A 26,225-nucleotide genomic window follows, 5' to 3' on the forward strand; every position below is an offset into this window, starting at 1 on the left:
AACTGTGACATGCTCATGGAAGATGAGAAGAGCGACGTGCCCACAGAGTTGATTCTGTGGGTGCCTATGAGATGTTCGCATTCTTTCCCCCCGGAGGATGTAGTGAGACTGAACTGGGATGAGATGAAACAGGATGAGGTGGTTAAGGAGAGAGGTGGGTGGGCGCTCACCTTAAAGGCAGGAGGGGTGTACGACTAAAGCTGTTGTTACGGGAACTGAGAAAGGCCACACTAGATCAGAAACCAAAGGAGCCATATTGTAAAAAGGCCTGAGGAAGCAAACTGGAAGCATAGGAGAAAAGAGAGAGAGAGAGAGAGAGAGGAGAAGACGGAGAAGTTGAGAACTGGGGTGGGAAAAGGTCAACCAGGGGGAGGTTTCTGTTGATCACAGGGAAGTAGGAAAATCAGGCCTAGTTCAAAAACACATGCATGTATGTCACCACTGTGCAAGGTTTAGGTAAGTGAATCAGGATGAACGCACAGAAAAGGGACTTCTGGTGGAATCCGCAAAGCATTTCTGACTTAAGAGCATAGGGGCTGGGAAGGAGGGCTCTGTGCTGCTACTCCATGCTCCCCTTTCCCTCTTACCTGCCACGCCTCCAGCTGCTGCGAAAGGTTAAGCTTCTGCTGAATAGCATCCAAGAGCTGACTATTCAGTGACATCATGTCCATCTTGCACTTGGCTAGCTCCATTTCGACAGCGTTCTTCCTGAAAAGCAGATGCAGAAGACGGTCAAATTCATTTCTTGGGAGACCCTCTGCCATTGTTTGTTTTTTGGATTTAGAAACAGCCCGAGCAACGTGGCAATTCAAGGACAATGAAGGACGGTCGATGCGTGAACACAGAGGAAGGCAATATGGTGCCCTCCGGATGTCATTGCACGCAACTCCCATCACCCCTAACCATTGGTCATGCTGGCTGGGTCTCGTGGAAGATGGAAGTCCAACTGGCCTTCTGCTAGCTTTTGAAGATGTGACTACTATTTTTCCTTGATCTCTTCCTATTTTTAATTACGGCATGTTTTATTTTATTTTTTTATTTTTCTTCATGGTAAACCTTTATTGGTTTAAAATACAAATGCACAATGAAGGTAAGTATAGAAGAGTTCAATACAAAAAAAAAAAAAAGAAAACATCAAGACATAAACGTAAGAAAATTTACTTTTTTACTTAATTACGGCATGTTTTAATGGGGTTGTTTTATCATGTACTTTATTTAGGAAGGTTTATATATTCACACTTATGTAATCAATTTTTATACACGTAAACTGCTTAGAAGCCGAAGTTGGCAGTAAGAGATAGACAGACAGACAGACAGACAGACAGACAGATAGATAGACAGACAGACAGATAGATAGATATCAGATATGAAGGGCAACATCTGGCTTCCCCTACATGAACATTACAATCACAAAACATTTAAATTCAGATTCTAATGGTACAATGTAAAACCCCACAATAAGTGACTACAACTCCCATCATCCCTAGCTAGCAGGACCAGCAGTCAGGAGTGATGGGAATTGTACTCCAAAAGTTTGGGAAACCCTGAATTAAGGCAAGCCTTCCTCTTCCTCAGCTATTTAATTCTTGTAGAAAGATGACTATTTTAGAGTGGATTTAAATATTATGGGCCCATATCCTGCCCAGTGTCAGAGGTTGAAAGGGTGGAGAAAATGGACAGAAAAATGCTTTTCTTTCTCTCTCATAACACTAGAACTTCAGGACATTCAACAAAGCGGAACCTCAGAGGATTCGGGACAAGCAAAAGGAAGGACATTTTCACACAACGAATCATTCCGACTATAGATTTAGCTCCCGCAAGAGGCAGCGAGGGCCACCAACTTGGGTGGATTGAAAAGAAGATTAAACAAATTCATAGAGGAGAAGGCTACTAAAGGCTAGCACGATGGCTATGTTTATCCTTCACCGTTGGGTGTCAGTATGCCCTGGAATACCAGCTGCTGAGAAACATACCCGTATTTTTCGCTCTATAAGACGCACCAGACCATAAGACACAATTAGTTTTTGGAGGAGGAAAACAAGACAAAAAATATTCTGAATCTCAGAAGCCAGAACAACAAGAGGGATCGCTGCGCAGCGAAAGCAACGATCCCTCTTGCTGTTCTGGCTTCTGGGATAGCTGCGCAGCCTGCATTCGCTCCATAAGAAGCACACACATTTCCCCTTACTTTTTAGGAGGGAAAAAGTGAGTCTTATAGAGCAAAAAAATACGGTAAGTGGTTCCACTCAGGTCCTGATTTTGGGCTTACTGTAGATGTCTGGTTCACCAGTGTGAGAACAGAATGCTGGATGAGATACTGGCCTGATTCAGCAGGCTCGTCTTAGGTTGGTGGGCTGAGCTGCTGATACTGCTGCATAGACCCCCCCCCTCCCCCCAAAAATCTGCCATCTTGACACTTAGTTGACATGGTAGATAGCAAGCTTATAAGGCTCAGCCCCAAATGAGCATGCGTCCCATGCTCCCTTGCAATAGTACAGTGGTACCTCGTGTTACATACGCTTCAGGTTACATACGCTTCAGGTTACAGACTCCGCTAACCCAGAAATAGTACCTTGTTTCAGGATGAGAACAGAAATAGTGCAGCGGCAGTGGAAGGCCCCATTAGCTAAAGTGGTGCTTCAGGTTAAGAACAGTTTCAGGTTAAGAACGGACCTCCAGAACGAATTACCGTATTTTTTGCTCTATTAAGACTCACTTTTTCTCTCCTAAAAAGTAAGGGGAAATGTGTGTGTGTCTTATGGAGTGAATGCAGGCTGCGCAGCTATCCCAGATGCCAGAACAGCAAGAGGGATTGCTGCTTTCACTGTGCAGCGATCCCTCTTGCTGTTCTGGCTTCTGAGATTCAGAATTGTTTCCTGCTTGGCAGGGGGTTGGACTCGATGGCCCTTGTGGTCTCTTCCAACTCTATGATTCTATGAATTTTTTTTTTTTCTTGCTTTCCTCCTTCAAGAACTTGTGGTCTGGTATGTCTTATAGAACGAAAAATACGGTAAGTACTTAACCCGAGGTACCAGTGTACAGACAAACCTGGCGCATTTCTCCCTTTTAGCACATCATGCTCCCCTCTGCTGCCTCCCGTTGGCTGTGCCACTGCTTCCTGCCTTTCACAAAGATGGCATACCCTGTTACACCGAGGGTGCTTCCAGGCTGTCCCTACTTTTGAGTGGTATCCAAACACAGCCAATTCACCAGCCAATTCAAGCCACACAATTCCTGTTGCTGGGAGGTCTTGAGCAACAAACCCTCTTCCCCAAAAGGATCCGACTTTTTGTGATAAGGAAAGAAGACAAAGAAATGCCCTAGAAAATGTGGTTTAATGCTTGCTTTGACATAACATCAGCCAACTCCACCAAACAAATCAGAATGAATGCCACTGCAGTCAAATCTTCTTGCAAACCAATCAGGATGAGTGCTCAATAAACAGGTAATCTGGAAGCACCCAGATGGTGCTCTACAAATTGGGGATGAGGCTGCCTGGAAAGACCTCTCCCACCCACCCACTGATCTGGCTGAAAAGAGTTCAAAACATCGTAGAAGCAGAACAGCGGAAGGACTGAGAGGGGGAAGGAAGGCTGGGGGCTAACTGCGCTAACAAAAGTGGCCCAGGGAGTCAGGGGAGGTGATCACTATACAGTGGTACCTCTGGTTGTGGGACACAGGTGGCGTTGTGGGTTAAACCACAGAGCCCAGGGCTTGCCGATCAGAAGGTCGGCGGTTCAAATCCCCACGAGGAGGTGAGCTCCCGTTGCTCGGTCCCTGCTTCTGCCAACCCAACAGTTCGAAAGCACGTCAAAGTGCAAGTAGATAAATAGGTACCACTCCGGCGGGAAGGTAAACGGCCAACCTAGCAGTTCAAAAGCACGTCAACGTGCAAGTAGATAAATAGGTACCACTCCAGCAGGAAGGTAAACGGCGTTTCCGTGCGCTGCTCTGGTTCGCCAGAAGCGGCTTAGTCATGCTGGCCACATGACCCGGAAGCTGTACGCCGGCTCCCTTGGCCAGTAAAGTGAGATAAGCCGCAACCCCAGAGTCGGCCACGACTGGATCTAATGGTCAGAGGCCCCTTTACCTTTACCTCGGGTTAAGTACTTAATTTGTTCCAGAGGTCCATTCTTAACCTGAAACCGTTCTTAACCTGAGGTACCACTTTAGCTAATGGGGCCTCCTGCTGCCGCCGGCACACGATTTCTGTTCTCATCCTAAGGTAAAGTTCTTAACCCAAGGTACTACTTCTGGGTTAGCAGAGTCTGTAACCCGAAGAGTTTGTAACCCAGGGTGTTTGTAACCCAAACTACTGTACTGGATTGTATGAAATACAAGAGGTTGAACTTGCGTACAGTGGTACCTCGGGTTAAGAACTTAATTCGTTCTGGAGGTCCGTTCTTAACCTGAAACTGTTCTTAACCTGAGGTACCACTTTAGCTAATGGGGCCTCCTGCCGCCGCGTGATTTCTGTTCTCATCCTGAAGCAAAGTTCTTAACCCAAGGTATTATTTCTGGGTTAGCGGAGTCTGTAACCTGAAGCGTCTGTAACCTGAGGTACCACTGTACATGGCATTTCACAGAATCATAGAGATGTAAGAGGTCCTCAAAGGTAATCAAGCCCAACCCCCCAGTCAGTGCAGGAATTCCACTGCTATAGCATTTCTGATAGGTGGCCACGCAGCTTCTGCTTCATAAATAATAATAATTTGTAATTTATACCCCGTCCATCTGGCTGAGTTTCCTCATCCACTCTGGGCGGCTCCCAATCAGATGTTAAAAACAATACAGCATTAAATATTGGGCTGCCTTCAGATGTCTTTTAAAGATAAGATAGCTGCTTATTTCCTTCACATCTGAAGGGAGGGCGTTCCACAGGGCGGGCGCCACTACCGAGAAGGCCCTCCATATGGTAAAAGGAGAACCCTGCTAGATCAGGCCAGTGGCCCATCTAGTCCAGCATTGTGTTCACATAGTAGCCAAACAGATGCATACAGAAAGTCTGCAAGCAGGATTTGAGTGCAGCAGGATCTGAGGGAACTTGGGACCTTCTGCATGCCAAGCAAGTGCTCTATCACTGAGTTACAGATCTTCCCCTATGTGGAACAGCACTGGAATCAAAGCTAAACCTGTCTGCTGCCTTGAACCATCTCAGAGCCTGGAAAGAGGGATAGGTTTGTTTAAATTAATATATCTGTATTTTAAGATATATCACGGGTCACGTTTCAGCAAAATACACCCGCGGCTTCCAAGATAGACGACCAGAACAAGTACGTCCTGCATTGCAAAATCCCCTTACTGCTGAATGAATATTAAAAACACTGGGACTCGTACAGCCTCAGAACGGCAGCTGGTTTCCATGGATACAGGAGAGCCAGTAACCCACACACATACTAAAATATCAAAAGCTGCCTTTTGCATCCAAAACTCAGCAGTTGGCAGTTCCTTCCCTTAGCCAACAGGTGGCAGCGCAACAATGGCTCTTTAAACAGAGATCTGTATGCTTCCTGTTCTACGTGCTGAAAAGGTCCCCTTGAGTGATGATAGTGACATCAAGAGTCCTTGAAAATAAGGAGATTGAGCCATTGCATAGCTTCCCCCAGTACAAATCTGGTTGTGTCCCCGTGTTGTATGGCAAATATAAGAAATGATTTATATTTGGGGAAATATATTTATATAAGAAATGATTTACATTTGGGGAAAGGACCATAGCTCCATGGGAGAGCATCTGCTTTGCATACAGAAAGTCCCAGGTTCAAGTCATACCCTCTCCAGGTAGGGACAGGAGAGAGACACCTCTGAAATCCTGGAGGACCACTAAAAAGGTAAAGGGACCCCTGACCATTAGGTCCAGTCGTGACCGACTCTGGGGTTGTGGTGCTCATCTCACTTTATTGGCCAAGGGAGCCGGCGTACAGCTTCCAGGTCATGTGGCCAGCATGACTAAGCCACTTCTGGCGAACCAGAGCAGCGCACGGAAATGCCGTTTACCTTCCCGCCAGAGCAGTACCTATTTATCTACTTTGACATGCTTTCAAACTGCTAGGTGGGCAGGAACTGGGACTGAACAACGGGAGCTCACCCCATCGTGGGAATTCGAACCGCCGACCTTCTGATCGGCAAGTCCTAGGGGAGGACCACAATTCATACCCTCTCCAGGTAGGGACAGGGGAGAGACAGCTCCGAAATCCTGGAGGACCACTGCCAGTTGGTATGAACAAAACTAAGCTAGGTGGACCCATGATCTGACTCAGAATAAGGCAGCTTCCTATGTTCGTAACTGGCAAGGAGGCTAAATCACCACTGAGTGGCAATTAGGATAATGGATCAATAATTTTAAAAAGACAGATTTAACAGTATCGCTTTGGCATTCCTGACAGTGCTCTGTAAGGATAGCTATACATCAGTGTGGGTGGTCCAGAGGCAAAATAGGTGAAGACCTGGCAAAAAGGCTATTGATAAGCTGTTGTTGCTGGCATCCATCTGTCTCAGACAATAGAGTGTGCCTCCGGGGGTGAAGTCAAGCCAAACATGACTTCCCTGGGGTGCAAAACCTGGGCAGTGTGTATGGAGGTCCTGGGCTGTACAGTGGTACCTCGGGTTAAGAACTTAATTCATTCTGGAGGTCCGTTCTTAACCTGAAATTGTTCTTAACCTGAAGCACCACTTGGGGCCTGCCACTGCCGCCACCTAAAGCAAAGTTCCTAACCCGAGGTACTATTTCTGAGTTAGCGGAGTCTGTAACCTGAAGCTTATGTAACCCAAGGTACCACTGTACAGATGATAAGAGCCCTCTCTAAGTATACAAGGCACCACCCAACTGTCTCAGGGACTCCACTCTAGATTTTTTTTCTCCCGAAAATATCCCATAAGGCAGCAGAGGATTAGGATTAGAGTATTCCTTCTCCTAGATGGGCTACCTTCCCAGGTTGTTGAGCCCCATCTGCCTCTCATCTCCCTCTACGGCAAGTGCAGAAACCACTTTCTTGACAGTTGGACAAACTATTGCTTTGTCTGCTCAATCTGCTAGAGCCTGTCTGTGCATGCAAAGGAAGTCCCTAACTAACAACAAGGGTTTGAGACCCAGATAAGCTGTAATATTCTGTAAATGGGAAGGGTGGTGGCTCAGTGGTAGAACATCTGCTTTGTATGTAGAAAGTCTCTTGTTTCGATTCCTGGCATCTCCAGGTAGGGCTGGGAATGTCCCGCATTTGAAACTCTTAATAGCTGCTGCCAATCAGTGTGGACAACACTGAGTTAGATGGACCAATGGCATAAGGTGTAAACATAAGGCAGTTTGCTGTGACTCCAGCTCCCTGACCATTGGCTGCGCTGGCTGGGGTTTATGGAAGCTGCAGCCAAAAACTTCTAGAGGGCACCTAGTTAGGGAAGGCTGACATAATCAAACTAAGCAGCAGGTTAATTCTTGTGCATTTTGGCGTTTTGTTTTTGCCCTTCTCCATGGATTCAAAACAACGCACATTCACATGCATGATGGAGGCTTTGCATCTGCTTGATGTACACTGTTTCTGGCTACCTGCTACGTTCCCCAGCTCTGCAGGATTGCAAATTAATGGTTCTATATAGAAAAGAACAGGGATGCGGGTGGCGCTGTGGGTTAAACCACAGAGCTTAGGACTTGCCGATCAGAAGGTCGGTGGTTCGAATTCCTGTGATGGGGTGAGCTCCTGTTGCTTGGTCCCTGCTCCTGCCAACCTAGCATGTCAAAGTGCAAGTAGATAAATAGGTACCGCTCCGGCGGGAAGGTAAACGGCGTTTCCGTGCGCTGCTCTGGTTCGCCAGAAGCGGCTTAGTCATGCTGGCCACATGACCCGGAAGCTGTATGCCGGTTCCCTCGGCCAATAAAGCGAGATGAGTGCTGCAACCCCAGAGTCAGCCACGACTGGACCTAATGGTCAGGGGTCCCTTTCTCTTTGTAGAAAAGAACAGTGGTGTTTTTGCATCGCACCTGGGGAGCCTGTGGCCCTCCAGGATTCCGAGGTACAATTCCAATCACCCCGACCGTTGACCATGCTGGCTGGGGATGATGGGAGTTGGAGTCCAATGACGTTTAAAGTGCCACTGGTTCTCCACCCCTGGCTGACTTTTCACTGAGCTTCTTGTCACACACAAAGCCATCACAACGCAGCTGCCCCTCTCCCTGGGTGTCACAACCTCACACGTCTTTAAAAAAGAATCCAGCTTACTTGGCGATTGCTTCATCCCGATCCCTGATAGCCTTCAAGAGTTGTTCGCTCATATCCTTATCATCTACTGATCCCCGGAGTCTGTCCCGTTCCTCTTTCAGGGAAGTCATCTCTACACTCAGTAGCGTCACCTGATAAGAAACAGAAGGAAAATTAACCTTTGATTCCCACTCATTGAATGGCAAGAATAAGGGACTGGACTGACCGCTCTGAAGGTGTCGCAAGGAAAAGATCGTGGATAGGGAGCTGTGCTTGTCATATCACAACCACAGTTATAAATGGGGTATTTTGAGGGGGGAGACAGGAACAAAAATGGTCACAATCTTGAGACTCTATTCTGGAGGTTTTATGTAAGCCAGACCACATGGCTGTAGGAATAAATATTAAAACCTGAAATTCCTAAAGAGAACCTACAGCGGAGAAAAACTTGAAAAACCATCATGCTGGTTTTCAAACCTAATGTTTTTAAACCAGACTGGTGGTCCTCCAGATGCTTTGGGCTACATCTGTCATCAGTGCTGGCTAACAATCTGGAAGGCACCAGGTTGGAGTGAGGCTGTTTTAAGTAATTCCCATCAGTGAAAGGAACCACATCAGGATTTCTGAGCATTTCAAGGTCACTAATACAGAACTCATGGTTACCACAGCTAGCTGAAACACTATTAAAAACCATGTCCTCAGCACCACCTCTCAGTTGCAAGAGAAATTGAAAAATGGCCACTGCAGAGTTTTGAGGACCACATAGCTTTGCTTACGTTTTGCAGCTAGTCTTCTCCATATATTTAGGGCTTATCTCCTACCATTAGGCTCAGCAAATATAACAGCAGCTTAATTTAAAATGAATTAAGTTTGTGCCCGCGCACACGTGTCCATGTTCCCTAAGGATTTGCAACCAATCAATTAAAAAAACACCATGTAAATGGATCCAGAAGGAAAAAGTATAGCTGGGGAGGGGAAGAGGGGTATGGGTTTTAAACCCAATTAATATATAGAGATAACTCAACAAAAACAAAGTCCTGCCACACATAGAAAATGATCAGTTCACCGGAACACTGGGAAGCAGATTATAGGATTCAGGACTGGGCACACAAACCAGTGCATTTGCTTGCCGGCCTCAGGCTCCAGGGGCAGCTGGCACCCATTGGGACTGGTGTGGCAGAAGGCAAGGATGCCCAGCAGTAGGTGGTGCCAGAGCCAATGAAAGACAAGAGTCAACCAAATCTACTTTTGTCTCCATCTTCCTCCCTGCTGTGTGCCAGAAGGGCAACACTGAGACTAAGGGGATGGAAGATGGAGCAAGGTTGTTTTCTGCTGCTGCAAAAGCTCAGACTCGAACCAGATTCCAACTAAACATGAGAAGAACTTTCTGATGGTAAGAGCTGTCTGACAGTGGAACAGACTCTCTCGGAAAGTGGTGCCCTCTCCTTCTTTGGAGGTTTATAAACAGAGGCTGGATGGCCATCTGTCAGGGATTCTTCAGTTGTGATTCCTGCATTGCAGAGTGTTGGACTAGGTTACTCTTTGGTGATTTTCTATTGGGTGAGAAAATAGGCAGGTGAGCCTGGCTGAGGGCAGATTGAGCTCCTTCACCCTAATGGGCAAGCCTTAGTTGGCAGGCCCTCAGAGGTCTGAGGCTTATCAGTTTTTTATAGTCTGCCTTTCCAGGCCGACTCTTTTTTAATTAATATACTTGTGCCCAGCTCTGCTTGGAAATTCTAAGAAACAAACAAACATCAGTGGAGTTTTGAAATCAGAGGTTAAAACGATTGTGCTTTAGAAAGGTTCAGTCCACCATTCAAAATGGTGTCCAACTGCATCCAAATATAGAGGGAAAACCTGTTCCTCAATCTCAGGAACCAAAATTGGTGTACAATATCCCCAAACAAAAATTAAACCAAGGGTGGGCAACCTCTGGCCCTTCAGATGTTCTTGGCCAAGGCATCAGGAGGAATTTTGGGAGTTGTAATCCAGCAATACTGAAAGAGCCACAAGCCTCTCCTTCCTTTAAAGGTAAAGGTACCCCTGCCCGTACGGGCCAGTCGTGTCCGACTCTAGGGTTGTGCGCCCATCTCACTTAAGAGGCCAGGGGCCAGCGCTGTCCGGAGACACTTCCGGGTCACGTGGCCAGCGTGATGAAGCTGCTCTGGCGAGCCAGCACCAGCACAGCACACGGAAACGCCGTTTACCTTCCCGCTATAAAGCGGTACCTATTTATCTACTTGCACTTAAGGGTGCTTTCGAACTGCTAGGTGGGCAGGAGCTGGGACCGAAGACGGGAGCTCACCCTGCCGTGGGGATTTGAACCGCCGACCAAGCGATTGGCAAGCCCTAGGCGCTGAGGTTTTACCCACAGCGCCACCCGCGTCCCTCTCCTCCCTTTAACTGGACAGTAAGATTGAAACGATGTAAACAAGCTACGTAATTCCATGACAACTCAAACCAGCAACAGAAAACAAATGAGCTCAAAGGAGTTGAGCCAGGGTAGTATGCAACTGAATTGCTGGGAAGCGCCAACGAAAGACGAATGGCAGACAAAATTAATGGGCTACGCAGAATTGGATAAAATGACAGGAAAGATTTGAAATCTGCGGGACCAGAGATTTACAGAAGATTGGAAGAAATCAATAAACTATTTGAAGAGCAACTGTACTCAACAAATTACGCTAGTAGGACTACAAGAAGTTTTGTAAGAAGAAATATATGAAATATTGCAAAGTAGAGAAAGAATAGAGATATTAGTTATGTGATTTAAATGTAAGAAATGTAAATTAAGTGAATAGATTGGAAAACTTTCAGATGTGATTGATGGAAGTAAAAAAAATTGTATAAGATATAAAAGTATGTTTAATTATTGTTGAAAATGAGATGTTAAAAAAACTAATAAAAATTTATATAATAAAAAAAAGAATTGCTGGGAAGTGCCGGTGAGGGGAGAGTTGCTGTGGTCAGGTTTTGCTTCGGTTTCTCATTGGCATATGACTGGCCAGAGTGAAAAGAGGTTGCTTGGATGGATGGCCCTTCGGATAGTCAGAGGTGCATGCTTACCTGGCTATGGAGCTGCTGCAGCTCTTCCAGGCTCTGCCTCAGTTTCCCCCTTTCGCCTTCCATCAACTCCCTCAAGGCTCTCGAATCTTCGCTCGTCTGCTTGATCTGTTCTTCTAAGGCATCATCATCGCTTCGCCGTGAGCTCTGGCAACCGCAATGAAGCAAAGAAAGAAAAGTGAAATCAGCAGAGGTTTGGCAAGCAGAATGGAAGAAAGGGGAGATCCAGGAGGGACCACAAAAAGTTCAGTCAGGAACAGGTGACTCTGAAGGTTAATTCTTCTCAGTTTCACCTTTTCCCAGTCTTAAGTCTGGTTCTCCACATTTCCACACCAGTTTGCAAATTTTAAATAGAAGTCCTCATCAAAACTCATCAGCATTTTAGTGCCAATTTCTTCCCATATACAGTGGTCCCTTGGTTCTCAAACTTAATCCGTTCCGGAAGTCCAAAACCAAAGCATTCTAAAACCAAGGCGCGCTTTTTCATAGAAAGTAATGCAAAACCCCTAAAACAGCAATTTGACACGAAGTTGACTATCTAATGAGACCGTTGATCCATAAAATGAAAGCGATAAACAATGTACTGCAGGCACACAATCAATCAATCAGTAACTGAACTGGGTTCCAAAGAGTCACAAAAACAAAACAAAAAGAGCCGCAAATATAAAAATGCAAAAAAGGGAGCAAAAACAGACAGACCTCAGCGTAACACTCAAAACAGAAGCATGACACTCAAACCGGAGCACGTTCAGCTTCCAAAAATAGTTTGCAAACCGGAAAACTTACTTATTTCTGGGTTTGCAGTGTTTGGGTTCCAAGTTGTTTGAGTACCAAAGCGTTTGAGAACCAAGGTACCACCGTACACAGTTTTGCAAAGCAATTTTCTCTGATATAATGCACCTGTATGCAATTTTTATGCACACTTTAACCTCGTATGTACATTTTTATCCCATTAGTTGGCAGCATTGCAAAATTTAGAGAAGTGCAAATTGGGATGGCAGTGTTTGGGTTCAGTGTTTCATTCTGGAAAGTGCAAATTAGGTACTGTGGCGATCACACAGGGTCCCCAGACGTTTGACGGTCTATTAATCCCTGTGCCACCACTGTGATTGCTTTCCCGCTGCCAACAACCCGTTTCTCTCAGGTACACACGGAGTCCAGACAGTTGTTAACATTAACAAATAATCAAGTTTATTTTATAGGCATGAACAAATTTATGGTTTCAGTTAATTTTTCTTGGCAGTTTCTTAATCTTAGTTTCTTTACTGTCCTATACGTTCCTAACAACTTCAAACTGATTATCCCAGCTATCTATCTGACTCCACCTAACAGTTCCTCTCACTCTCACAACACAACTCGACCAACCCACAGACTTATCCTCTCTCTCCCTTCTCCAACTCCCAACTCTCAACTGACTTTCACACAACTCCAACTCTAACTCCTCCCCTTGGGTTCCCACTGGCCAATCACTTCACCCTCATTTAACCCTTTCCTTATGACCCACCTAGGAGGGCAAACACCACAGGTACATTTGCTTCAAATGTGAGCTTCAAATCTCTCCCCCTTACCGTGGAGTCTGTGCCATCTATAACACTTTGGATCAGCCTCTTCAGCTCGCTGAGGGCAGCCCGCAAGCTACCAGCCGGCACATCTTTGGCCGAGGAGGTTTCCGATGACTCGTCCATGGAAGAATCCGTGGACACTGCAGAATCCGCACTGTCATTCCCTCGAAGGTGAGTGCACAAGTATCGGACCTGGCAGTAGGCCTCCCAGAGCTGGAGTCTGAGCTGTGATGAGAATGCAGAAAGGACTGTTCTAGGGAGTGCTGACCGGTGCTGATTGGGACTGATAGGGTGGAAAGCAGGGAGCCCAACACTAGGGGGCGCCAGAGCCAATGGCAGGCAGCGTCAACTAACCCTACTCTTGCCCCCATCTTCCTCCCTGCTGAGTTCTAGAAGGACAACACTGAGTCTAAGGGAAAGGCAAGCAATTGGGGCCAGCTGAGGTTGGTGGGGCAATACCCCTGTTGCCCTAATGGACCAGTCTCCATTTGACGTGGGGTGGCACTTATCCATATATTTCGAACAAAGAAGCACACTTGGGGCCAAGCTAGGCATGACTTTTGACACATAGCTTGTCCTTGTGGAATTGATTACCCTTCCGCCCCCAGCAAATAAATGATTAGTATTAAATATTATTGTGTGCCAACCATAAAAGAGCATATCTTGAGAAATCAAGTTGATGACTGGATGTCAAATGCAGATCAGGAACATTCAGGGAATACCGGAGTATTCGGAGAATGTGCAACACAAACATTTGGCAGATGGAGAATAATAGGAAGGAAGTCCACTATGGCTCTACCACACACATTTAAACACACCTGTGCTGCACCCAATTCTTCTGGAGCCAAGAGTTTTGATGCTACCTGTTCTCTCTCTTGCTCCAGTTCCTCGGCCTCCATGCTCTGCTCAATCTCTGACAGCAGTGACGTGCTGGTAGAGTTGAAATTCTGGAGGCTTCTCTCCTCGCTGAGTTCATCTACCTTTAGCTGCAGTTGCCGATAAGACAGTCTCACCTCCTGAAGTTCTAGCTGGTTCTGATGCAACTGGAACAAGAAATTATAAAGATATATTCTTCATTTATATATCATCATCATCATCATCATCATCCACCCTTCACCATAAGGTCACAGAGCAGGCTTCATCAATATAAAATACAAGATAAAAACCAGTTAAAACAATTTACAATCAGAAGAATAGGGTGGGTCTTAAAATATACATGTGCATTTCATGAAAACCGCATTGTGAATGTGCCAGACACACCTCTGTGGGAAGGGATTCCCACAGCTTCAACTGCCTTATGATGTCAGTATTTTATTAGTTAACATTAGCATGCCTTTACACCTGTTCACTGTATTCACAACATTGTGTTTTTGTTTTTAGGTAAACAATTAAAAAAAACATAAATGAGACTTTTACAACACAACCCTACATTTCTTTTAAAAACATTGCACAGCTCCAAAACAGCTCAAACACCCTTTATTTCAGTCTGTTTTTTAATCACTGCTGTTGCTTTTATTCACTGCTAATGTTTTAATAGCTATTGTTCACGTTTAAGGGGGCATAATGTGGTTTTAACTAGATGATCATATCCTTTTGTTTAATCATCATTATTGTATTTTACAAAGTTTTAAGCTGTATCCAGTTCACCTTACTCAGAGTAGACTCATTAAAAATAATGGGCATGGCTGTCTTGGATCCATAATTTCAGCAAGTCCAACTTAGGTTGGATAGAAAGCTTTGCATGCTGCTTTGTGGGGTCAATTAAACACTAAGAGACAGAAAATACCATATTTTTCAGTGTATAAGACTAGGTTTCCCCCCTAAAAAATAATGTTAAAAATTAGGGGGTGTCTTATACACGGATACATCTCTCCCCCATTTTTTAAAATCTGAGTCCCCCAAAATAAGGGGCATTTTATATATGGGGGCATCTTATAGACGAAAAATATGGTAAATTGGGCACATAAACAAATCAATGCTACCCATAATAAATATAACTCAATACAATTTTAATGCATATTTAATATTCTCTGTAAACCACTTAAGAGGTTATATTTACTGTTCACACGTTTTTGTGAAGTATAATAATAAACTAAAATACATGTTTTCTGAACAGGAAGTCCCACTGAATTCAATGGGGCTCACTACCAGGGAAGCAGGTCTAGGATTGCAGCAGCAGTCTTCGAGAATATGCAGCAGTGAAGGGGAATCTGTAGCCCTCCAGATTTCATTAGAGTCCAGCTCCCATTAACTCTGACCCACGTGGTTAATGGTCAAGAATGATGGGAGTTGTAGTCCAGGGACATGTGGAGGGCCCATGGGTTTCCCTTTCCTCCCACCGATGCCATACTGGTTTCTAATGTTAATGGAAAAATCTGAGGGCTCCCTTGGACAAAAAACAAGGACACCAGCCAGGAATACCAGAGCAAAACAGCAGCCAGTAGGCTTGGTCTTTATTGAAGACTGTCACGACAGGACTCCCACCTGCCACAAGGTGGAACAAGATGGAAGCCCCAAACAAAAGAGCCCCCAAACTTTTATTAGTTGCTAATCCCCATGTTACACCCACCCCAAACTACATCACTCATGCATCACGGTTACATCATGAAAGGGGAGGTCTGGTGGCAGTAATCTGAGCATCATGGACCCTGCCCCATGGTTCCCCTTGCCCTCCACCAAACACCCATCAAATGTAACAAAAAATATATTTACATTTCCCTGTAAATTAATCAAGTTAATCACACCCTTTTGTCTTCATCTGGGTTTGTTATTTCTGGAACGGCTACCTGTCTGGCACTCAGGTATCAGAATGCCAGGGATTATCACTCAGGCAGAGGGGCTGCTGAGTAGCTGAGCTCACATGTCTATATGAATTTCTGAAGTTTTCCCAGTGAGCCAGTACATAGAGACATTTATCAGTGAATTGTTACATTTGGTATCGTGCAGCAAAGGCCCTTTGAATAGATAGGAAGAAACTGTGATGAAGTGTTTTGTGGGGACAAATCACAAAAGTGATTGTGCTGGTTTTGATAGTGGGCTGCATGTGCATGATATCTGCTGGAGGGGCACCCCCCCAACCTATACATAAATTCCTGCAACACTAGTAAAAGTCCAGGTTGCAGGTTGCTCAAGCCTCACAATGTTACCTTCCTGTTCCCAAACTGGTGATCTGGCAGCAGTGGCGTAGCGTGGGTTGTCAGCGACCGGGGCAGGGCAAGTAATTTGCACCCCCTAACCCGTGGATTTGCGCCCCTTAACCCTAACCCCCAGATGTTGCGCCCGGTGCGGCCGGCCCCCCTGCACTCCCCACGCTACGCCACTGTCTGGCAGCATCGCTCAATCAAAATAATAATATTTTAAATCAGTCCCTTCCTTCCAGCTGTCTCCCCCTTTCCCCATGCCCCTGTTCCCCCATACCTGCATGTCCTTCTCGTGACTCTGCCGCTCCAAAATCAACACACGATCTTGAAGCTCCTCCACCGTCCCCTGAAGAAGGTTGTTTTCTTCCATCATGGCACTCAGCCGACGCTCCAGCTCGTGCTTCCTATCCGTAAGCATCTTAATCTGAAAGCGGAGGAAGGGAGGGGAAAGGAAAAGGAACCCCAAAAGTAAGTCTCAAGAGCTTGCGATTTCCCAGTCTGGAGAGAATGAGAACTCGGCCAGGTGGAGATAAGGAGAGAAATGAATGCAAAATCTATCTGCACCTGTGGTCAAAAGAGGAGTCTGCTTTCCCCCTTGCCAGAAACTTGTCTGGAGAGGCAAGAAAGAGAGAGTGTGGGGGAGGAATTTAAACTTAGAGAGCTGGAATGTGGGTTGCCAGGCAAAGGAGGAGGGAGGGAAGGAGGAAAGCCAGGCCGTTGTGTTCTCTGGAATTCCCAAGAGAGATAAAACGCCAGGGAAGGACGCCTTGCCCCTCTCTCAGTCTGCTCACGGAGCACCTTGCTTACACCTTCAAAGCACAAACAGATTTGTTTATGCAACTGCTTTCCACACTGGGCCTTTCCCCCTTTTTCTTTTAGGTAGTCAAATGCAGGGGAATTTCCATGGTCTGGATTCCAGGTACCTAAACAGCCCCATCAGATTTGGGAAGAGGCCTTCTTGCTGCTTCAGGCCAAAGACCGTTGCTTCTTTTTCTTTTACTTTTACACCAATATCTATTTGAACTCCTCCAAGGACTTTTAAGGGATGCAGGTGGCGCTGTGGGTTAAACCACAGAGCCTAGGACTCGCCGATCAGAAGGTTGGCGGTTCGAATCCATGTGACGGGGTGAGCTCCCATTGCTCGGTCCCTGCTCCCGCCAACCTAGGAGTTCAAAAGCACCTCAAAGTGCAAGTAGATAAATAGGTACCGCTCAGGCGGGAAGGTAAACAGCGTTTCCGTGAGCTGCTCTGGTTCGCCAGAAGCGGCTTAGTCCTGCTGGCCACATGACCTGGAAGCTGCACGCTGGCTCCCTCGGCCAATAAAGCAAGATGAGCGCCGCAACCCCAGAGTCGGCCACGACTGGACCTAATGGTCAGGGGTCCCTTTACCTTTACCTTTAAGGACTTTAAAGTACAGTGGTACCTCGGGTTAAGTACTTAATTCGTTCCGGAGGTCCGTTCTTAACCTGAAACTGTACTTAATGTGAGACACCACTTTAGCTAATGGGGCTTCCCGCTGCCACCGCACAATTTCTGTTCTCATCCTGAAGCAAAGTTCTTAACCTGAGGTATTATTTCTGGATTAGCGGAGTCTGTAACCTGAAGCGTCTGTAACCCGAGGTACCACTGTAGTGTGCATAGTTCACCCCTCTTCCTTTTCCCCATTGTGTCTTCACAACAACCCTTTGAGGTAGGTTAGGCTGAAAGACTGGTTCAAAGTCACCCATGGAGCTTCAAGTCCAAGTGGAGATTTGAGCCCTCCTTTTCTCCAAGGAGTTCAAAACAGAGCACATAGTTCTCCCCTAACCAAATGAAATTCTCAAAGGTTCTTAAAGATTCAGTAGAATAAAATCACCCATCAAAACCTGCAGCTAACGCTTAAGTTAATGCTGTATAATGTTTACGAATCCTCACTGTGTGTTGCAGAAACTCCTTTTTATATCCATAGAAGCTGAGAGGGAAGGTGACTGGCCTAAGGTAACTCAGTGAGGTTCACAGCTGTGTGGGGATTTGAACCTGAGTTCCCCCAGTCCATGGCCAGCACTTCAACTGAGGGGTAGCCATTGTGGTGCCCTCCAGATTTTCCCACTCTGTACTGTTTAGCTGTGGGTGAACATATCAGACGACACAGCGATTCTTCAAACAGCTCTTGTTTATTCACAGGCCAGAACAGAACTCAACTGAAGGGTTCAGCCAGCCTGCTTATATAGAGCTCCACTACAAAACAACTGTAACACTTCCTGTAACTATCCAATCACTGAACGCCACTTTCAATCCCTTATTTGCATATGTGCTCCTGAGTGAAAACTATCTACAGTATCCCCCTGCTGGGGACCTGAGTGAAAACTATCTACAGTATCCCCCTGCTGGCCCAGGGTGATAACTTCAGTACATAACAACTCCCATCATTTCTGACCATTGGCCATGCTGGCTGGGGTTGATGGGAGCTGGAGTCCAACAACATCTGGAGGGCACCAGGTTGGCTACCCATGTTCTAACCATTACATCATCCTGGCTAAATTCATTTACCAGCAACAGCCACCAAGTTGCCTATGGAAGCTCACAAGCAGACCCCAATGATGACTGATTTCTTCTATTTGTCCCTAGCACCCAGTATTCAGAGATTCCAGTGTGGTACATAAACATTTATAGATCTCACATAAATCCATAACATTAATTTAGGTATAATACAGTCTGTTTATTTCCTTTGAACAAATTACACTGAGATTTACTATTGTCCGTTCTTCAGTTTACCCCCCCCCCAAAATGTATATTATTATTATTATTTATTTTACTATTATTATATAAAAGAATAATTTTTTTAAAAAAATACAACTCAGTACTGTAAAAAAGAGAGAAAAAAGATCCCTCTCTCTGTTAAAAAGCTTTAATGTTTAAATTGTCAATGGTTTGTAGTGGAATGATAGCATTTTGTGACTGTTGCAGCTAAGTCAGCTTGGAAATCTCAGTATGTGTATGTGTGTACAGTCATACCTCGGGTTACAGGTGCTTCAGGTTGCCTTTCTTTGGATTATGGACTGCCGAAACCCAGAAGTACCGGAACGGGTTTCGGCGGTTGCGCATGTCCAGAAGCGATAAATCGCAACCCACGCGTGCGCAGACGTGCCGCTGTGGGTTGCAAATGTGCATCCCGCACAGATCACGTTCGCAACCCGAACATCCACTGTATAAGGTACGTGCACCATATTCAAACAAAAGCCCAGAACCGGAACCTATTCTGGGCAATTCCTAGTCAGATTTGGCTGGGTTGGGTTGACACCACCCCAGATCACTCCCATGGGGGCACCTGGTTGGTCAGTGTGAGAAAAAGAGGCTGCACTAGTTTGATTATTATTTTTTTGGATTTTAATTTTTTTAAATTTTAATATTTTTTTGGATTTTAAATTTTTTTTGGATTTTTTTTTGGGGGGGGGATTTTAAATTTTTTTTGGATTTTAAATTTTTTTTGGAATTTAATATTTTTTTGGTAGCCGCCCAGAGTGGCTGGGGAAGCCCAGCCAGATGGGCGGAGTATAAATAATAAATAATGAATTATTATTATGATTATTATTATTATCCACACAAAAGTGCTCTCGAGATTACATTAGTTCTTGTTTAAACATTTTTGGCCATTCTGTTGATTGCTTGAGACTTTCTGCCTACAAAAGAGATGCTCTACTGCCCTTTCCCTTGACATCAGTAATGGTCCTGGGCATGATCTGAAGGCAAATCCGAGGGTACCACCTTAGCAAAGCTAAGCAGGTTTGGATCTGGCCAGGGTCTGGATGGAGGACTGCCTGGAAACCACATGGTATGATGCCTGGGTTCCATGTTGGGAAATGCAGGATGAAGAGGCAAGAAAATATTTTTTTTAAAAAAATAATGTTTAAGGAAGGCAATAAAAAACAGCAGCTGTCAGAGAACATATAGGCTTCAACTGATATTGATATGGGCCCATTGGGACTGGTAGGTCGGTAGCCAAGGAGCCCAACAGTAGGTGGTGCCAGAGTCAACAAGAGGCAAAGGCAACGGATGCTAATTTTGTTCCCATCCTCCAACTCCCTGCTGAGCTTTACAAGGGCAACCCTGGGACTAAGGAGGAGGAACTTGACAGCCAGAGCTGATTATAAGAAGGTAGGCAAGTGGGCTGTGGCTAAAGGCAGATTGAGATTGGTGGGGCAGTGCCCTATTTGCCCCAATGGATCAGTCGCCAGTTTCTTGATGTTTCCTGTTGAGACCCTTTTCTGTCTGTCTGTTCTGTCCAGCACAGGCAGGTAAACAAAACCCTGTCCCAGCAAAGATACTGCAAGTGGACGTCAGACATTTTAAAGCAAAGGTCCGAGAGTAGCATTCTCAGTACATCCCCCTAGGTTATCCAGTGCCACCGAAGGGATTTTCTGCCCGTAAGTTTTATGTTTTATTACTCACATCCATCCTGTTGTCTGTAATTCTTTAGTACACAAATATCAGTTCACCGGTTCCAGACCTTTCCCGTTATCCAGTCTGTTTCTCACACAAGAAGGTCAAAAGGCCCCATGAAGAATTTTTTTTAAAAAACCCTCAGAAATATGTAAGTCAGAGAAAGGCTAGGTGCAATATAGAGTGCAGACAGGTTTTAAAAGAACCTAAAAATGTTTTGAGACGGTCAGAGCTCTTCTTCAGCAGAAAGAAAAACCCAATTTCTAGATACACAAGGTGTACAGCAGCTGTGAAAAAGGCAGCTTCCATGTTAGAGATCATTAGGAAAGGGATAAAGGGATCAAAAATAAAACCAGCTGAGTTTTAGATGTCTAGTTAAAACTGTTTTATTTCAGGAGTTGTTTGAATTATGAATGGTGTTCTGATTTTTTAAATAAAAAAATCTTATATTTTATGTTTAAATTTATGAGATTTCCAATTTTTAATGGCAGGGGTGGGAACCTGTGACCAGCCAGATGTTATTGGATTTCAACTCCCATTAGCCCCAGCAGCAAGCATGACCAATGGTCAGGGATGATGGCAGGTTTCCCTGCCATTGTCTTAAGGTTTTTGGAAGAGGGAAATATCAACACAGATACCAAGACTTAAAAGCAATGCTTATGTCAATGATGAAAGCATCCTTTATCAATGAATGATTGTACCCAGTGGTGGCTGGTGCCCATTGGGACTGGTGGGGCAGAAGGAAGGGAGACCAACAGTAGGTGGTGCGAGAGTCAATGAGAGGCAGAGCCAACCAATTCTAGTTTTGTCCCCATCTTCCCCCTGCTGAGTTCTATGGGGGGCAACATTGAGACTAAGGAGGAGGAGGAGGAAGCTGATAGGCAGTGCCACCCTCTGGACCGGATACAAGTCAGAAGCCAGGCAGATGGGAGCTGGCTGAAGGTAGACTGGGATTCGTGAGTAGTGCACCAGCCTCCACTGAGGGTACCAAATCCCCAACTCTTTTTGCAGACCAGCAGAGACAAGAAGAAGATGGAGGAAGCCAAGAACCCAGAGAGCTAGAGACACGAAGAGCATCACAAGCATGGCATGCAAGAAATGGAGGTAGTGGACCAGCCCTAATGGACCAGCCTCCACCGAGGGTACCACCTCCCCAACTCTTCTTGCAGACCAGCAGAGACAAGAAGAAGATGAAGCCAAGAACCCAGAGAGCTAGAGACACGAAGAGCATCACAAGCATGGCATGCAAGAAATGCGGGCTGATGGACATGCGTTTCGGACCCTAGGACCACTTCTGTACTTACTTCAAGGATTTGCTGCTCCACAGTCAAGTAGGGAGGGAACGGGGAAGGAAAGAAAGGGGACAAGTCAGGATTGACGAGGAGAAACCAAGAAACCTAAAAGCTCAAGGTGGGGAGGGGAAACCTTTTCTAAAACAAGAAAACGAAATGCATATCCCAGCCCTCCAACCTTTTTTAATAAACAGAGTGGGGTGGGAGCCTGTGGCCCTCTAGATCATGGGTAGGCAAACTAAGGCCCGGGGGCTGGATCTGGCCCAATCGCCTTCTGGGTCCGGCCTCTGGACAGTCCAGGAATCAGCGTGTTTTTACATGAGTAGAATGTGTGCTTTTATTTAAAATGCATCTCTGAGTTATTTGTGGGGCATAGAAATTTGTTCATTATTTTTTTCAAAATATAGTCCAGCTGTAGGACTGCAGAAAAAGTTTGCTGACCCCTGATCTGGATGCTATTGGACTCTAACATTCTCAGCAAGGGCTATTGTAGCAGATGTTGAGTTTTAATGTTGTACAACAGGGGTCAGCAAACTTTTTTTGCAGGGGTCCAGTCCACTGTCCCTCAGACCTTGTGGGGGGCCGGACTATATTTTTTGGGGGGGGAGAATCTCCTCCACCGACTCTTCCTTCCCTCCCCTCTGCAGCACCGGATGAGCCCCAGAGGCTGCTTACCTGTGCCTTGCAAGCGCCAGGGGCTGGCAGCGGCGGAGGGACGATGAGCGGCACAAAAGGGCTGGCACAAAAGGGCTGGCTCCAGGAATGGCGCTCAGCCAACTGTGGCTCAACAAATCCCAGCCCCCTTCCTCCTCTAGGCAGGGCGGGAAGAAACCAGGAGGAGGGAGGGAGGAGGCGCAAATGATCAGAATCCCCATGCCAATCTACGTGGCGATTCCCGGACCATCCACGGACCAGATCCAGAAGGCAATTGGGCCGAATCCGCCTTCCGGACCTTAGCTTGCCAACCCATGTTATACAACGTTGATCTAGCAGAAGCCATTTACACAAAGCTATCAGCAACCTGCCTATGCATTTGGTCGCACAACCTTCCTTCGGAACAAAACAGTTCACCTGCAGAACACATATACTGACGAGTGACTTCAGCTTAGCACCACTGCGGGTGCAATTGTGGTACGAAGCACAAATTATAGACAAAGCCATCTTTGCATTTAAGCCAATGATGGCCAACCTACCTGGCTAGGAGGGTCAAGTGGGGCAAGCCAAAGAGACATTTTTGTTGCCCCAGGAAGAGTGGGGAAATAATTCTATGCCAGAAATGGCAGACACTCATATCCAGAGCTCCGGGAACAAGTGGAGTAAATTATGCAAAACTGCAACAAATATTTATCCACTTCGTTTCACCTTGCTGCAATATTGGAGGGTTTTGTAGCTTTTTTGTTTCGTTTAGTGAGAGGGAAAGGGAAGAAAGACAAGGACAGAAAAGAATAAAACACATGGGTCATTGGGAAAACAGGAGTCTCAACATGGTGGGCAGGATCTGGGGGCTCAAAAGAAACTAAAAGAGAAGAGAGAAATATAGAAGCTTCTGTTCCTGCTCAAAGTTGCATTGATCCAGCCTCTGGGTTCTTTGAGCAGATATTTTATATTTGCCTGTGCCATATGTTATTTCTATAACCATGAGGTCTAGAAACATGAATCAAAGTGGAGATCTGGAGAACTTTGCCAAAGGAGCAAAAACTCCGAATCTACTTCTACTCACATCCACATCTTATGTTTAAAGCACATTCGACACACATTGAAAGCATGGGGCAAACCCCCCAAAAATAGTAGGAACTGTATTTTTTATCCTTCACAAAGCTAGACTTCCAGCACACTTAACAAACTATAGTTCCCATGTTCCCTTGCCAAGGGGGCAGGGAACCAATGGGCTTTAAATGTATGGTGTGAATGTGCCCTCAGAATCCAGAAAGCAGCAGGCAGGATGTCTGAAAACTTTTCCCCAACAAAAAATACTCCCTGTACATTCGTGAAAACTCCAACTCTAAGTGGTCTAGAAGGAAGATTCAGTCTACTTTAAGCTTTCCCCCATCATTCAATGCAAAGGGAGTTATTCAATCCCTGCCGGCAAGGCTGACATGGAACATTCCGGAAAGAATTTAATGGTGCTGAATGCATAATTGGTCTTAATTGCAATGGTGGCCTCACCACTTCTGGAATCCTTGCAAAATGGACCATAGACCAGGGTTGGTGGATGATTCCCCCCCTATTGAAGACCATATTACTTCAGGGAGAATCAATCAGGGGGCGAAACCAATGGAGGATTGCATAGCACTCCCTGCACCACCTCATTATCTCTCACACCCTCATACACTCACACAAACAAACACACACACAGACACTCTGCAGATAAAGCAAACAATTCTTAGAGGAATATAGTCCAATTATGGGACGCGGGTGGTGCTGTGGTCTAACCAGTGTTTCCCAACCTTGTGCCTCCAGATGTTTTTGGCCTACAACTCCCATCATCCCTAGCTAGCAAGACCAGTGGTCAGGGATGATGGGAGTTGTAGGCCAAAAACATCTGGAGGCACAAGGTTGGGAAACACTGGTCTAAACCACTGAGCCTAGGGCTTGCCGATCAGAAGGTCAGCGGTTCGAATCCCCGCAACAGGGTGAGCTCCCATTGCTCGGTCCCCGCTCCTGCCAACCTAGCAGTTCAAAAGCACGTCAAAGTGCAAGTAGATAAATAGGTACCACTCCAGCGGGAAGGCAAACAGCGTTTCCGTGCGCTGCTCTGGTTCGCCAGAAGCGGCTTAGTCATACTGGCCACATGACCCGGAAGCTGTACGGCGGCTCCCTCAGCCAATAAAGCAAGATGAGCACCATAACCCCAGAGTCGTTGCGACTGGACCTAACGATCAGGGGTCCCTTTACCTTTTTTATAGTCCAATTCTTAAAGGGGTAGAGGAAGTATGGGCCTGCAGTGTCAGGGTAGGGCATGTGTGTTTGCCTGCAGCCTTTGGGCCAACATAGGAGCATAGGAAGCTGCCTTATACTGAATAAGACCAGTGGATCCATCTAGCCCAGTACTGTCCACACTGACTGGCAGCGGCTCTCCTGCAGCTCTTCCCAGCCCTACCTGGAGATTGGGAACTGAACTTTGGACCCTCTACCATTTTGCTATGGGCCTTCCCCTCCAGCTTCTCTACCACTGCCATAGAGCATTCCAGCCATGGGGGGAACTCACCTCTGCTTGAAGGCTCTCGAGTCGTACGATGTGCTGGCTGGTCGATGACTTCTTCTCCCTGAAGTCCTCTTGGAGGACATGAACCTGCATAGAGAGCTGTTTTTCCACCTCCGATGCCTGCAAAAGATGGAAGTGCTGGGCAATCAATCAATCAATCAATCAATAATCAAAGGCACCAACAGTTTTAATGTATAACTCTGCCTTGTTTTGGTCTTCCCACTGAAACACTGGTGTCTCTCTGCTGGCAGAATGGCTCTGTCATCATGGCTGGGCAGCTTCATGCAAGACAGTGACAAATCCCACGTTCCACCAGGTTAGCATTTCCAAAAATACATGATGCGCTTAAATAAGAAATTCCATCGGATGCTAGAACTTACTACACCTTATTGATATGTGCTGCTATAGATGGAGAATTGATGTTCTTCCATTGGGCAATGATCAAAAATCTTATAGCTGTAAACAGGTGAACTTTCAGATCTGTACTCAAAGCAGGTACATGTCGTTGGTGTAAGTCACCTAACAATACCACTAGAGGACAAAAGAGAACAGCATAAGTTGTGACGAAGCAGGTGGACAACCTGTAGCTCTCCAAATGCCCTCAGCCCCAGCAAGCATAGGACAGAGAAGATGGGAGTTGTAGTGCTATAGGTTCCCCATTCCTATTGTAATGGAAGTGTCTTCCAAATTCTAAGGTCCCTTGGCTGACTGATGTAAAGTACAGGGTTGCATCCTAATTTCAGTTTGACATTGGGTCTGTCTAACTCTAATTGTGCATTAGATCAGGTGTGGGGAACCTCTGACCCTCAAGGTATTGCCGAACTACAATTCCCATCAGCCCCAGCAAGTGTGGTCAATGGCCAGGGACGATGGGAGTTGTAGTTCAGCAACATTTGGAGGGCTAGAGCTTTCTCGCATCTGCATTAGACACTTAAACAACCAATCACACTTGATAAACCCATGTGGAGAAATGTCTTCCACCTCAAAGTGCAGAAGCATCAAGGTCCCCTAGTACTGAAGGTTCACAGGAATAAAGCTTTGGGGATAGCCACTTTCCTGCAGGGTTGATGTTGCTTTTTAAAAAGGAAACAAAAAGTGAGACTGGGAATTGGTTCCAGTTATTCACAAATTGCCCTAGGATGTTCCCAAAGGAAATCATTACCATTCTGTTTTGCAAAAAGTAAAAATAGACCTCGTTTAGCGCCAGAGGCACCCATCTCCCAGCAACTAAAAATGAGATGTGCTGAATGAAGAATGAAGCCTGAGCATTCGAAATAATCCATTGATAAAGAGTTGCCTGCTATATATTTTAAAGAAAAGGCATTCCCACATCAAACATGGAACCAGCCTCATGG

General features: G+C 45.8%; 1 protein-coding gene across 5 annotated transcripts in view; it reads right to left on the reverse strand.

The window, feature by feature from the left end:
• BICDL1 (BICD family like cargo adaptor 1) overlaps positions 1 to 26,225 on the reverse strand; it is a 62,093-nt gene that overhangs the window by 11,308 nt on the left and 24,560 nt on the right. Inside the window, exons 3-11 of one of the 5 annotated variants that reach the window (XR_014559035.1) lie at positions 24,874 to 24,990; positions 21,678 to 21,689; positions 16,232 to 16,378; positions 13,633 to 13,857; positions 12,821 to 13,039; positions 11,256 to 11,399; positions 8,211 to 8,341; positions 588 to 708; positions 171 to 281 (exon numbers count right to left, since the gene is read on the reverse strand). Coding sequence is in view for 4 of the 5 variants with exons in the window: in XM_083717251.1 (XP_083573377.1) it covers positions 588 to 708; positions 8,211 to 8,341; positions 11,256 to 11,399; positions 12,821 to 13,039; positions 13,633 to 13,857; positions 16,232 to 16,378; positions 21,678 to 21,689; positions 24,874 to 24,990 (1,116 nt within the window). In the remaining variant the exon portion in view is untranslated. The remainder of the gene's footprint in view (positions 1 to 170; positions 282 to 587; positions 709 to 8,210; positions 8,342 to 11,255; positions 11,400 to 12,820; positions 13,040 to 13,632; positions 13,858 to 16,231; positions 16,379 to 21,677; positions 21,690 to 24,873; positions 24,991 to 26,225) is intronic. The other 4 variants (XM_083717251.1, XM_083717253.1, XM_083717252.1 and 1 more) reach the window with 4 other exon arrangements.

Source organism: Podarcis gaigeae (assembly GCF_964106915.1).
Source record: "Podarcis gaigeae genome assembly, chromosome: 16".
NCBI classification, from domain to species: domain Eukaryota; kingdom Metazoa; phylum Chordata; class Lepidosauria; order Squamata; family Lacertidae; genus Podarcis; species Podarcis gaigeae.